The sequence below is a fragment of the Anabrus simplex genome, chromosome 4, assembly GCF_040414725.1.
Source record: "Anabrus simplex isolate iqAnaSimp1 chromosome 4, ASM4041472v1, whole genome shotgun sequence".
Classification (NCBI taxonomy): domain Eukaryota; kingdom Metazoa; phylum Arthropoda; class Insecta; order Orthoptera; family Tettigoniidae; genus Anabrus; species Anabrus simplex.
The window spans coordinates 146,862,319-146,875,087 of record NC_090268.1 but is presented as its reverse complement, the minus strand read 5'-3'; the positions used below and the strand labels follow the sequence as shown (position 1 = coordinate 146,875,087).

Sequence of the window (12,769 nt, the reverse complement as noted above, 5' to 3'; positions counted from 1 at the left end):
CTAACAGTTGGTGAGAATGTAGATAAAATGGACGAATTTCTACAAAACGTGTGAATATTTCACAGTTTTGCGGAGTCTTAAGAGGAATAACTGGTTAGATGGTTTTTACCTGGAATTTCCTCTGCCAGATTTATTATAATAATTCGAAGTAATTACATCAGTTTAAATTATGTTAATAACAGTTATTTGATATAATACTTTTTATTCTTATTCCCACACCCTCGTGGGTGCAATGTGACTCTGGCCCAGTTTTACTACTGGATGCTCCTTCACACGCCAACTGTTGGGGTAAGTTTATTTTATCTATATCACGTTACTATGGTGAATTCTTTGTAAACGAAGACGAATGTACTATATTATAAAATTCTTGAGCAAGAGTTATTAATCTAGAGGGTGGTAAAATACCCTGCCCAGGAACCGTTCTAACTGAGGACCCTCTGAATCGAAGGTTCCTATTCTGACCATTCAGCCAAAGGGGCGCGCAAAGTTAATTAAATCAATAATAATTAATACAGTCCTTCTGGTTTAAAGTCAGATTTATTTTTCTGTTCTTTCCTTTAACCTTTAATAGAAATAAATGGCACTATCATAAAAGGAATGAGGGTTCATTCAGCCACTTTAGACCAATTTGGTATTCAGGTAAGATTTATTTTATTCCAATAAGAGAAATATAATTTATATATGAATCCTATCGTTAAGATCAAGCCGAAGAATTTCCACACTTCTGATGGCATATGCTGGTATTTCTCTTCAAGATATCTCAGCAAGATCTCATTATTTCTGCTTTTAATCATTTATTAATTCTTTTAAATATTTCTCCCTTAAGGAATTATTTAGGAAGGCTTGCTTCAGAGTGCTCCACAGTCTCTATAGCGAGTATATCGGAATATTGTTAAGACTGATAGCAACGGTCTCATGGTATAACGCACGAGTAATACATTTAACGTTCCGTTATCATAATAACTCTGCTATATTAAAAACCATAATACGTATTTTTCGTTACAACTCCATGATTTGACCACCATTCTTAACGGTTGCATTCGGGAGAAGATTATGATGATGATGATGATGATGATGATGATGATGATGATGATGATGATGATGATGATGCTTGTTTAAATAACAAGCGGCCTAACATCTAGGTCATTGGCCCCTAATGGTACGAAATGAGACGAAATGAAATGACAATTTAAAAGTCCAAAACTCATTCACTGACCAGAATTCAAAACGTGATGATGAAGAATGGATAGATGAAAATGATGATAAGGATGACTGTTGTTTAAAGGGGCCTAACAGCTAGGTTATCGGCCCCTAATGGTACGAGGTGTAACGAAATGCAAATTAAAACTTCAAAATGTATCCATTGACTAGAATATAAAACGAATGGTGATGAGAAAATGACCGTGAAACAAAAACAATCAGTGGATACAATTCACAATATCTTAATCACTGGGATGATGCTTATTACCTAAAGGGGTCAAAAAATCCAGGTCACCGGGCCTTCACAATGGTACTAATCACTAGTAAAGCAGAACCATGGTGTTCCTCCTACAGTGGTGCTAATCCCATGTAACGTACACTCATGGTGTTTCTCTCATGGTGGTACTAATCACAGGTAATGTAGACACATGGTATGTCACACACAATGGCACTACTCGCAGTTAACATAAACCCATGGTGTTTCGCACACAGGGGCACAACTCACAAGCAACGCAGACCCATGGTGCTCCTCACATAGTGGGACTATTCACGGGCGCTGGTGTTCCCGTGGTGTTCCTCACTTGGCGGAACTAATCACAGGCCACTTTATACTCATGGCGTCGCTCACATAGCAGTACTAATCATAGGCGATGCAGACCCACGGTGCATCGCACATTATGGTAACGCCCACAGGCAACACAAGCCCATGGTATTCCTCACATAATGGTACTACTCTCAGGCAACGCAGACCAATGGTTTTCTTCAAATAGCGGTACTAATCACGGGGGTCAGCTAAACCCGTGGCGTTTCTCAAATAGTAGTACTAATCGCAGGAAACGTAGACCCATGGTGTTTCTCATAAAGTGGTACTACTCACAGGTAACAGATCCATTCTGAACACAGTGGAACCGACCAGTGAAATACACATGATGACCTCTATCATAAGCAACACTCAGACCCGTAGGTTCCTCACTTAATGGTACTGTTCTTATATAACGTAGACCCATGGTTTTTTCGCATGGTGGCACTCGTCGCAAGTAACGTCGATTCATGGTACGTAATGGTACTAATTACAATTATTCTCATGGTTCTAATATCATCATCCCTCGGTCGCCCCTTTTAGTTACTTCTTATGACAAGCAGGGGATACCGTGGGTGTAGTCTTAGTCTGTGTCCATCACACACAGGGGTTATAGATGAATATGAATTTAAAATAGTTAGCTGATAAACCTCACAATATTGGAGGTTAAAAAATTCCAAAATTAATCCCGTGACTCGAATTCAAAAACGGGGCCGTTGAACAATTATGAACTTAAAACAGTCAGTGGATTCGACCCGCAATACTTGTTTATGATTTGCTTCAAGATGGAGTTTCATATCATTCATTTCGTGTAGAGCCGCTATGGACTACGTCATTTAGGCTGACACTTTTCACGGGCTTTAAAATTCTCCACTACTCCCATATTCGTTCTTGATTCTGAACCTTCCTCCGGCCATTCCACGTCTTTTTTTTTTTTTTTTTTTTTTTTTTATGGAAACCTTGGTGCACTCGATATTAAGCGGGACACGATGCTGAATCTATTTATGTATGATTCCCATTTACAGCTTCGTGTCCACCTCAGTCAACCACGCCCCCTTACCTTCTTTTCTGTCCTAGAAGTAGGGAAAGATCCGATTGGTCACTCCTTATGGGTCATTCACGTCCATAAACGATAATGTTTTTTCCGAAGAACAGGAAGTTTCTTTTTCTTCGTAGTAATAGTAGTAGTATTAAATGGTCGCAAAATAAGGATTATCGCTGACTGGAAATTATTTTATTACGGCAAATGAAATTTAACTGAAAAATTTACTGGTTAAAGAAATACTTTCAACCCTCAAGAAATGGCGATTTCAGAGCTTCACCAACAAGTGAGGGATAAAGACAAATTGTACAGCATAGGGCCCGGCACAAAATAAAATTACGCTACGTAGAAGGAAAGAATCAAGCTCTAATATCCTGTAGTAGCCTAAATCATGTAAGCATCTCAGGGAGAAACCTGCCATCATGGCCCAGAGTAAAATGGTAAATATATGAACAACAGGAGACTGTTACTTTCGTCACCTCGTAAAGGACACTCGTTAAAAATGAAGTGATCGAAAATGTTTATTGTTTAAAGTGGCTTAATATCTAGGTCATCGGCCTCTGATCAAGTAAGGGAAGAACAGGACCATAAACGTCGGAGAATTTCCGTATAAAAGATACAGTAGAAACTAAAGGTGACCAACACAATTTGAAGCAATACTGGCCCCTTTTCGAGAAACGGATACACCACAGAAAGTAACCAGTGCCTGGATCTTTCGTATTTTTCAACAACGCCTCTATTTCTTTCCTTTCCTCTGAACATTAAATTATCAACATTGATAACAATGCAGTATACCCATAAATGTACCTCACTCGAAATTATTATCCCCATCATCATCATCATCATCATCATATTTAAAGGAATGAAACGGAGGAAAACTCATAAGGAAAAGACAACAAAGATTCTTTTAGTATAAATATATTAAATAACGTTAATGTGAGATTGTTTAACAGAAATGACATTTATAAGTTTAACGGTTAAGATTGTATCTCAGTAGTCCGTCGTTGTTCTCACATAGTTGATACCAGAAGGCATCTTGACTTTCTCCACTCCCTTAGGGAAGAGCTTGGGTAGGTCCTCATCCTTCACATGGGGCAGGATCATCACCTTGGTGCCAGGCTGAAATACAGTATTGAGAATTGTTATTTTTTTATTATTTGCTTGCGAGTGTAACCTGAACTAATACAAGTTCGTTTTCACAAGAAATACTGAACTATCAGTATAACTGTTGTTACAGAGGAATAAAACTCACCGTCCAGTTAGCAGGAGTGGCCACCACTTTCAGTCTGGACGTTAGCTGGAGAGAGTCGATCACTCGAAGTATTTCACTGCAACAGAAAATATATTTTAAGTGACACCGACTTTGAAGAGAGTGTTCATTTAATTACGTGTGGCTATTGCTAGCCTGGTGCAGCCTATATAAGGCAGACCTTCCGACGAGGGTGGGCGGCATCTACCGTGCATAAGAAAATGTGTGTTAGTATGGCGGAGGATAGTGATGTATGCGGTGTGTGAGTTGCAAGGATGTTGGTGACAGCACAAACATCCAGTACCCGAGTCGAGAGAATGAACCATTTAAGGTTAAGGTTAAAATCTCCGACTACTCAACTGGACAAATCAGTAAATCAGTGCAATCTAAAAGGGACTTTAAATTCATTGAGTTTACCAGATTGGACATCTCTTAAATAACTTCATGAGAGATTAGACGAAAGAAGAATGTTGGGGAATTAGACGAATGGCATTGTCAAACAAAGAAGCAATTCTAATTTTTGGAAATATGACACAGCTCTTAAAAAGAAATGGGTCTATAATTTGAACACCTGTTTCTTCCAAGGAATGAAAACGTTACTCATGTTTCTTCTGGTGATCACCGAAAAACGCAAAAATTAACGGGGCGTTAAACCTACCCATGATAAAATAATGACGGGAGTTGAACAACTTTAAAATCTAACACCAGTGATCAACGTGGATCACACAGCAAAGATGAAGAAGAACGTGCTGCATAAAGTAAATGTTCACAGAAACACACAATTTGGCTTTATGTTCAGTAAATTCTCATATTTTTATCAGATTTTTATATGCAGGAATTTCATACAAAATGTATCTCTATTCTATGGACCAGTGCAGAATTGTGTAACCAATGCGCTAGTGTTTGTTGTTTAAAGGGACCTAACATCTTGGTCATCGGCCCAATACACTACTTAACACGCTCTCCATTCTTTCTAGTTTCTAGATGGGAAATAATTTATTAGATGACAAGGAAATTTAGAATTATTAATTAGTACGTGGGCATATTGCGGTTATGTTTTGCTACCGCCGTCTCACAATCTAACCTTCATTATAAAGACAATGAACCATTTAAGATTAAAACCTCCGACCATAGCTGCACAAAGAGAGCGCTCGTAAATCAGTACAGTGGTAGATTTCCCATCTAGAAGGAACTTTATATTCATTGAGTTTACCAGATTGGACATGTGGAAAGCGCGAACTGTCATTACAAATCTACGCATCAATTAGTATGCATAACCAAAGGCTGACTAGTACACAAACCATTCCACATCGAGAGAATACGAAAGAGATGTGTTCCGGAAGAAAAATATCAGCTATTCCGCATGTTACTCAAAAGTGCTATACAAATGCTTCCTCAGAATAGAAATTGAAACATTTACACTCTACACTTTACACCACTATGTTCAGACATTCGTCATCCAATGTGAGCAGTGCTTGTGCCTCTAGCTCTAACCATAGCGGTAGGAAAAGGAATGATATTCCATTAAGACCCTTGCCACTCTGCGTTCATAATCATCCAAATTCAAAACGATTTAATAGCACTCTCAAAAAAACTTTTCTTTTTACCGGGCGAGTTGGCCGTGCGCGTAGAGGCGCGCGGCTGTGAGCTTGCATCCGGGAGATAGTAGGTTCGAATCCCACTATCGGCAGCCCTGAAAATGGTTTTCCGTGGTTTCCCATTTTCACACCAGGCAAATGCTGGGGCTGTACCTTAATTAAGGCCACGGCCGCTTCCTTCCAACTCCCAAGCCTTTCCTATCCCATCGTCGCCATACGACCTATCTGTGTCGGTGCGACGTAAAGCCCCTAACAAAAAAAATAGCAAAAAAACTTTTTGTTATTGTTTTAACGGAAGAAACAACGTAGTTACAAATTCGTCTCAAAGCAGGGCATATTTAATAGTTCCGCAATTCATCAATGGAAGTATATTCAACTCTTAAAGGATGCAAATTCCCAAAGTATTTGCAATATAATAATTGTTAACACTAATGCCTATGTTCCGTTAACTGCAATGTTTTCCAGAATTCATGAATGAAGCATATGAACGGTATGGGAAGCCACCCAATCTACTTATTTTCCGATCCATAGTATTGTAAGGTGCGTTTTCATTAGAAACGAGTTTTCCAGATACTCGAATTTTCGTAAATCCTCAATATGTACGATATCTGTTGAACTAGACAAGTGAGTTTCCACCGTTCACGGATAAATAAGAACAACTTAGTTGTACAACCACAAAATGATGGCATAACAAATGAACTTACTCGACATTTCTGCCGGTGGAAGCGGGGTAGACCATGGACAGCTTGAGCTTGTGGTCCGGGCTGATGATGTAGAGAGCGCGAACTGTCATGGCTTCAGATTCCTTGTCCTTACTCTCCTCATCGATCATGTCGAGCTTCACCGCCAACTCTCGTTTTTCGTCTGCGACGATGGGGTAGGGGAACTCCCCGGGGATGTCCAGGCAGTACGACTTGATGTCCTGTGAACATGGAAGGAGCGTGATAAAATTAACAAGCAAGCAGTGGTAAAATACCAGAAGAATCATTAGGAAGTTGAACTCCTTAAGGGTATCTCATCTGTGGTGTATATTACCCTAATGCCTACGGGTCCTCATAATCCCACCAATGATTTTAAATTATCCTGTGGCATGTTTCAGTATTGTTATATGTCGTGTTCTGTTTAACGGTCCGACTCCTTGGCCTTCGGTTACCAGAGTTTCAGGTTCGATTCCCGGTCGGGTCGGGATTAATTCTTAATTAATTCTTCCGGCTCGAGGACTGGGTGTTTGTGTTTGTCCCTATACTATCCTATCCATATTGAGACAACACACCACACTACCAACCACCACAGAAACACGATATAATGTTTACATCCCTCCACAAAGGGTTGGTGTCAGGAAAGGCATCCGGCCGTAAAACAGGGTCCAATCCATATGAGCTATATAGTACGCACCCGCAACTTCACAGGTGTGGGAAAAACGGTAGAAGAAAAATAATATGTATTCACTCGTGTATTTGCAAAGTCATGAGAAAGACAGGTATGCTAATTATATTTTTAAATGAAATTATTTACATCTGATTTAAGAACATACTCCGATACATTTCCAGATAAATAATTAAACAAAAGTGGGAAGAGCATGGAACCGTAAAGATACCGCTCTGTCGCGATCCTAACTTAATTGTTACCTAACACTTGGGCGTAACCGCTATGTTATCAGTTACGATATGTGGCTATCGTAAATCATAACACTTCGTGCAAGGATTAACTTATCAAACATTGCACAAAGACATAATAATAATAATAATAATCTCTTCTCATCGCCTCTTCAATTGCGGATGTCGGAATTCGGAATTTCGCTCCACAGAGAGATTTAGGACTTGAAAGAAGCCATCGACACGGCAATGTCACTTTTAAACATCCACACATGCTGCCGACATCAGCCGGGGTAGAACACAGTATGTTGAGAATAGAAGAACAGCGGATCATGGACTATAAACTGAAGGTGTTGGATCCAGCAAGTTGCAGAGATTGCGAGCGACTGCAAAAAGAATCAAATGAAGTTGTGAGATGGACAGCAGAAAATGGTATGATGGTTAACGGGGTGAAAAGTCAGGCTGTGAGTTTCACAAAGAGAAAAAGACCTCTACGTTTTAATTTCTGTGTTAATGGGGTGAACGTTCCTAATGGGGATCGCTATATTATTATTTTTTTTTTTTTTGCTAGTGGCTTTACGTCGTACCGACACAGATAGGTCTTATGGCGACGATGGAACAGGAAAGGGCTAGGAGTGGGAAGGAAGCGGCAGTGGCCTTAATTTTGATTGATTGATTGATTGATTGATTGATTGATTGATTGATTGATTGATTGATTGATTGATTGATTGATTGATTGATTGATTGATTGATTGATTGATTGATTGATTGATTGATTGATTGATTGATTGATTGATTGATTGATTTGTGTTGTTTAAGGGGCCTAACATCGAGGTCATCGACCCCTAATGGTACGAAATGAGACGAAATGAAATGACAAATTAAAAGTCCTGAATCCTCCACTGACCATAATTCAAAGCGTGAGGACGAAGAATGAATGGATGGATGGATATGAATTTAAAACGATCAGTGGATCCGACCCACAGTGCCTCAAATGCACAGAAGCTCGCACAAAACAATACTATTACTGACCAAGGGACTGCTTCTATAGCACGATGCTGAATCGATTATGCTTATAGTCGAAACGGGTCCAAAATCCAGGTCATCAGCCCCTCATAATGGTTTTTATCGCTAGGAAAGTAGAACCATGCTATGTGTAATGTTGCGGCACTAATCAAAAGTAGCGGAGACTCGCGGTATTCCACACATTATGGTACTATTCACAGGTAGTGTAATGGGCACAGGTAACACAGACATGGTGTTTCGCACATTGCGGCACTATTTGCAGGCAACGCAAACCTATAAACGCAACGCAAACCTATGGCGTTCCTCACATAAGTGGACTAATCAGAGGGACTCGTACTATCCCGTGGAATTCCTCACATAATGGGAACTGAGCATAGGTAAGGCAGAACCATGGTGTGGCTAATCCCATGGTGTCGCTCATATAGGGGTACGAATCACGGATACTGTAGGACCCACCTCCTGATTCACACACTGTCACTACTAATCACAAACCTATTGCGTACCTAACATAGTGGTAATACGAGCAAGTAAATGCAACCCATGGTGTTCCCTGCGTGATGGTACTCATTACAAGTAGTTTCATGGTTCTAATTGGATCATCCCTTGGTCGGCCCTTTTAGTCGCCTCTTACGACAGGCAGGGGATACCGTGGGTATATTCTTCGTCTGCCTCCCCCACCCACAGGGGATGTGTGTTTGGTCCGCGAGAGGTATATTATTTCCCTCAAGTCCGCCGGCAAGCCGGTTACGACCCCCTATCCGCCATCTGGGACGCGCCACGTGGGAGTATCACCTCTCCCCCTGCTACGCCAGCGTAGCAGGTTCGTGGATGACAAAAACGGTAGTGTAAATAAAGGAAACGTCTCTTCATGTGGTTACGAGGGTATTTAAGGTTTGAAGTAAAGGTGTAAGGGCATGTAAGTCACAATATAGGGTATAGTTCCAGTGTAAGAGACCCTCACCAGGATTGCTTGATTGAAAAAACCTGGAAAGAAATCCAAAGAAAAGTAGGTCGATTTATTCCGAATGATTCCTGACAAAAGAAAATATAGCAAACGTTGGACTGGAAACACTAGAGAGTGAGAAGACGAGCTGGTTGGCTAAGCGGTATGTTCCGAGCTGACAGTGGAGAGGTGGCGCGGAATGAGTTTAGTAGACGAATAAGCTTCAGTAGGGTGTTTAAAAGTAGAAAAGATCATACTAAGATAAAGTTGGAATTCAGGTGGGCAGATCGGAGCAAACATTTGTTTATAAGAAAATGAGTTAAGGATTAGAATAATTTACGAAGGGTGATGACTGATAAATTTCCAACTTCTCCGAAATCATTTAAGAAAAGACTAGGTGAACAACTGATTGGGAGTATATCACCTGGGCGCCTGGTGATTGATTGATTGATTGAATGATTGATTGATTGATTAATTGACTGATTGATTGATTGATTGATTGATTGATTGATTGATTGATTGATTGATTGATTGATTGATTGATTGATTGATTGATTGATTGATTGATTGAAAATTCACATGTGCGACACAGTTCGCAACCCCGACTCCACTAGTGTGGGGAGTTTTGTTAGAACAGGAAGATTTGAAGAATGAGTCCTCAGTCGGACTAATGTGTCCGTTATTGGGATTTTTTCTCCTGACGTTACTCGCGACATAGCACAGAGAAGATTTACTTTTATATCACACAGAGGCTGAAGTAGTAACTCACCGCCACCCAGTTCTTGTGGTCCTGCAGCTTGTCACAAGACAGAGCCAGTAGCTTGACGTTCCTCTTGGCGAACTCATGTTGGTGTACAGCAATACGACCCAGTTCTGTGGTACACACTGGGGTGAAGTCTGCTGGGTGAGAGAATAGGACACACCATCTGGAAAACAACAGGAAATAAGTTCATCCTGTTAGAGATGATCATGCCCACCTAATAATAATAATAATAATAATAATAATAATAATAATAATAATAATAATAATAATAATAATAATTGTACCGGGTGGTACACCTCCACGTCGCTAATTCGAACTTTGCGCCAGTTGAAACTCCTCTACTGGAGGAAGTCTGAACTTTATCTACTGTGTTAATTTTCTAGTTTCTCAGAAGATGTCACTACTTGTAAATTTTGAAGTTTCTGAACTGGGCCGTTTTCGATGTATTTTTGTTTTGCCTGTAGTAAGAAGTGTGGACATTCTCTTCCAGACGGCACTACTGAAGAAATACAATTATGCACCCTAGTGCGAAGTGAAAGAACTATGTTTTTGAAGAAATGTTGTGTTCATAAGTTTGTTCTTTGTTAAATTTCTTTCAGTTATTGTTTATGTTGGCAATATTAACCCCTTCCTTTCGCCAGGTTTGAATTTAGCCAATCCCGAATTTCTTTAATTAATTTATGACCAATCAGGTGTATCTTCTTCAACTTGGATATGTTGCTTAACCCTAGCCAATAAAATTATTGTGGGAGGGTGTTCTCATTCCTGAAACGCCTCGAACTTTCCGCGAGAGTTTATAAACTGCTGATTTTCGGGTCTCCGCGCCACTTCAGTAACATCTTTCAGTGTGTAAAGTACGTAGCAGGGGGCGGGAAGCGCCTCTTTCTTCGGGCAGCAGTTCATCCACAAGGTAATGGCCGTTTAATAACTTCTTTTCTTGCTAGCTCAGCAGTTTAACTCTCGGGGCAGGTCCGAAGCCTTTTACCATGTAACTTTCCCTTAAAATGTAAAGACACTCGGTATCAATTCTATCTGTTTAAACTATAAATTGGGATAGAGAGTGCTTAACCCTCTCGAGCTCCCACTCATATTGCTTTGAGGTGAACTTATTTTCTTAACCGTTTCTTCCAGTCTAGCGTAATGTAAATTGTCTTCTCCTATAAGTCACCTCTTTAGTATGGGATTAGCCCTTGCAGTAACGGCCTAGTGCCAAGTAGGTTTTATATAAAGTGTGTTAGGAGTGCAAGAACGCCTCCTCTCAAGTTGGTATTTTAGAGGCCACGTAATTAACCTTTCCTTACTTAATAGGCCTCAGTAGGTTGGGTATTTTACCCCTGTTTTCATGTCCTTGGAGGACAACTTGAAAGTGGAGTTTGGTGTGGCCTTGGATAGGCTCGTACTTAAGAGCAGATTGCTCTTTCTAAAAATTTTGTTTCCTGCGCGCCTCGAGGAGGCTTTACTGTGTAATTGGGAGCAAGTGCTCCTGGGCATGATAGGGGTCTTCTGCCCCTTTGTTGAATTGTGTATATCGTAAAGTTGGGCTTATAGCTCAAGAATTGTGTGTCTGGCTCTCGGAGCCCAAATCCTGTAATCACTGTAATTGTACATTTTCGAATTGTGTTTCGGCTACTGAGTACCTGTTCTCTTTGTTATTTCTTAATCTTGAAAAGAAAATATAACCTTGTTAAATTTTACCTTAACTTTAATTTCGTATTTTGAGACCTGTTCACCCCCGCACCTTCTTTCACCTCTGCTGTTCCACAGATACCTCGGAACAATAATAATGATAATAATAATAATAATAATAATAATAATAATAGATTTTATATTGTTTCCCGAAAAAGGAGAAATTGAACGATTCAACATTAATATTTTTAAGTAATGCTGACGAAAAATAGTGCGAATAAACGCTGTATGCTACAATAAATACTCACGAGTCTCCGAGCCAGTTGTAGAAGCTGATAGGTCCCTGAGTGCTCTGGGCCTTGAAGTCAGGAATGACACTTTCGAGCTTCATGTTGATATCAAGACGAGTTGAACTCCACTGATAGCACACAGCTTCTCCCGTGATATTTTATAGTAGAGGAGGAAACCAGCAACTCATGTGGACTGCTATCTCTTTCTCTCTCTAACACCACTGCCTCGTCATTCTCTGTCAGATAACAGAGACGGCGTGCTTCAGGGAGCGCAGTGATGACCTGACAAACACAGTTCTTTGCTAGTCGTATTCTTTTCCTCAGGAAAAAACATGGCGCGTAATACTAGCCTATCATCATCCATTCATCTCAAACAATCTTCGGGGCTGCGGACAGCGGGGTTCAAACCCATCATCTCCCGAATACAAGCTCACAAATACGCGACCCTAACCACACGGCCAACTCGCTCGGTAAACAATTCTATCAGCAAAAGACAATAACGAACTTCATGTCAAGGCTGTTACTGGTTCACTAGACTGGGTTAGTAATCAATTTTAAAGGTTTTTGAGAATTGCTGTCCATTCAGGAAAAACATTTTTCAGAACGAACGACCAGAAACATTTTCTACAAAGCTAACTCGGTACACTCCAGAACTTTGAAATGATGAAAAAACAGACTTTTGTTTATCTATAGAATATATAAAGCTAGCAGTTCTATGGGGTTATTAAAGAGGTATAAATTAAATAAATATAAACGTGCCCCAACAGAAGATAAATTAAAAGGTAATGAATATTACGTGGATAATTCCAGTAATAGGTGTAAGGCAGCCTGCTGCATAATTATTTCTGAAGATAATA

General features: G+C 40.1%; 1 protein-coding gene across 1 annotated transcript; it reads right to left on the bottom strand.

Annotated features, from left to right (window-relative positions):
- Positions 1 to 3,724: 3,724 nt before the first annotated feature.
- Positions 3,725 to 12,059, bottom strand: LOC136871734 (peroxiredoxin-6-like). Its single transcript, XM_068227197.1, has 5 exons — positions 11,931 to 12,059; positions 10,003 to 10,159; positions 6,374 to 6,591; positions 4,075 to 4,150; positions 3,725 to 3,941 (listed from the first exon to the last, which is right to left on the bottom strand). Exons 1-5 carry the CDS (start codon positions 12,011 to 12,013, stop codon positions 3,813 to 3,815), a joined length of 663 nt encoding a protein of 220 aa, XP_068083298.1. The 5' UTR covers positions 12,014 to 12,059; the 3' UTR covers positions 3,725 to 3,812.
- Positions 12,060 to 12,769: the final 710 nt, after the last annotated feature.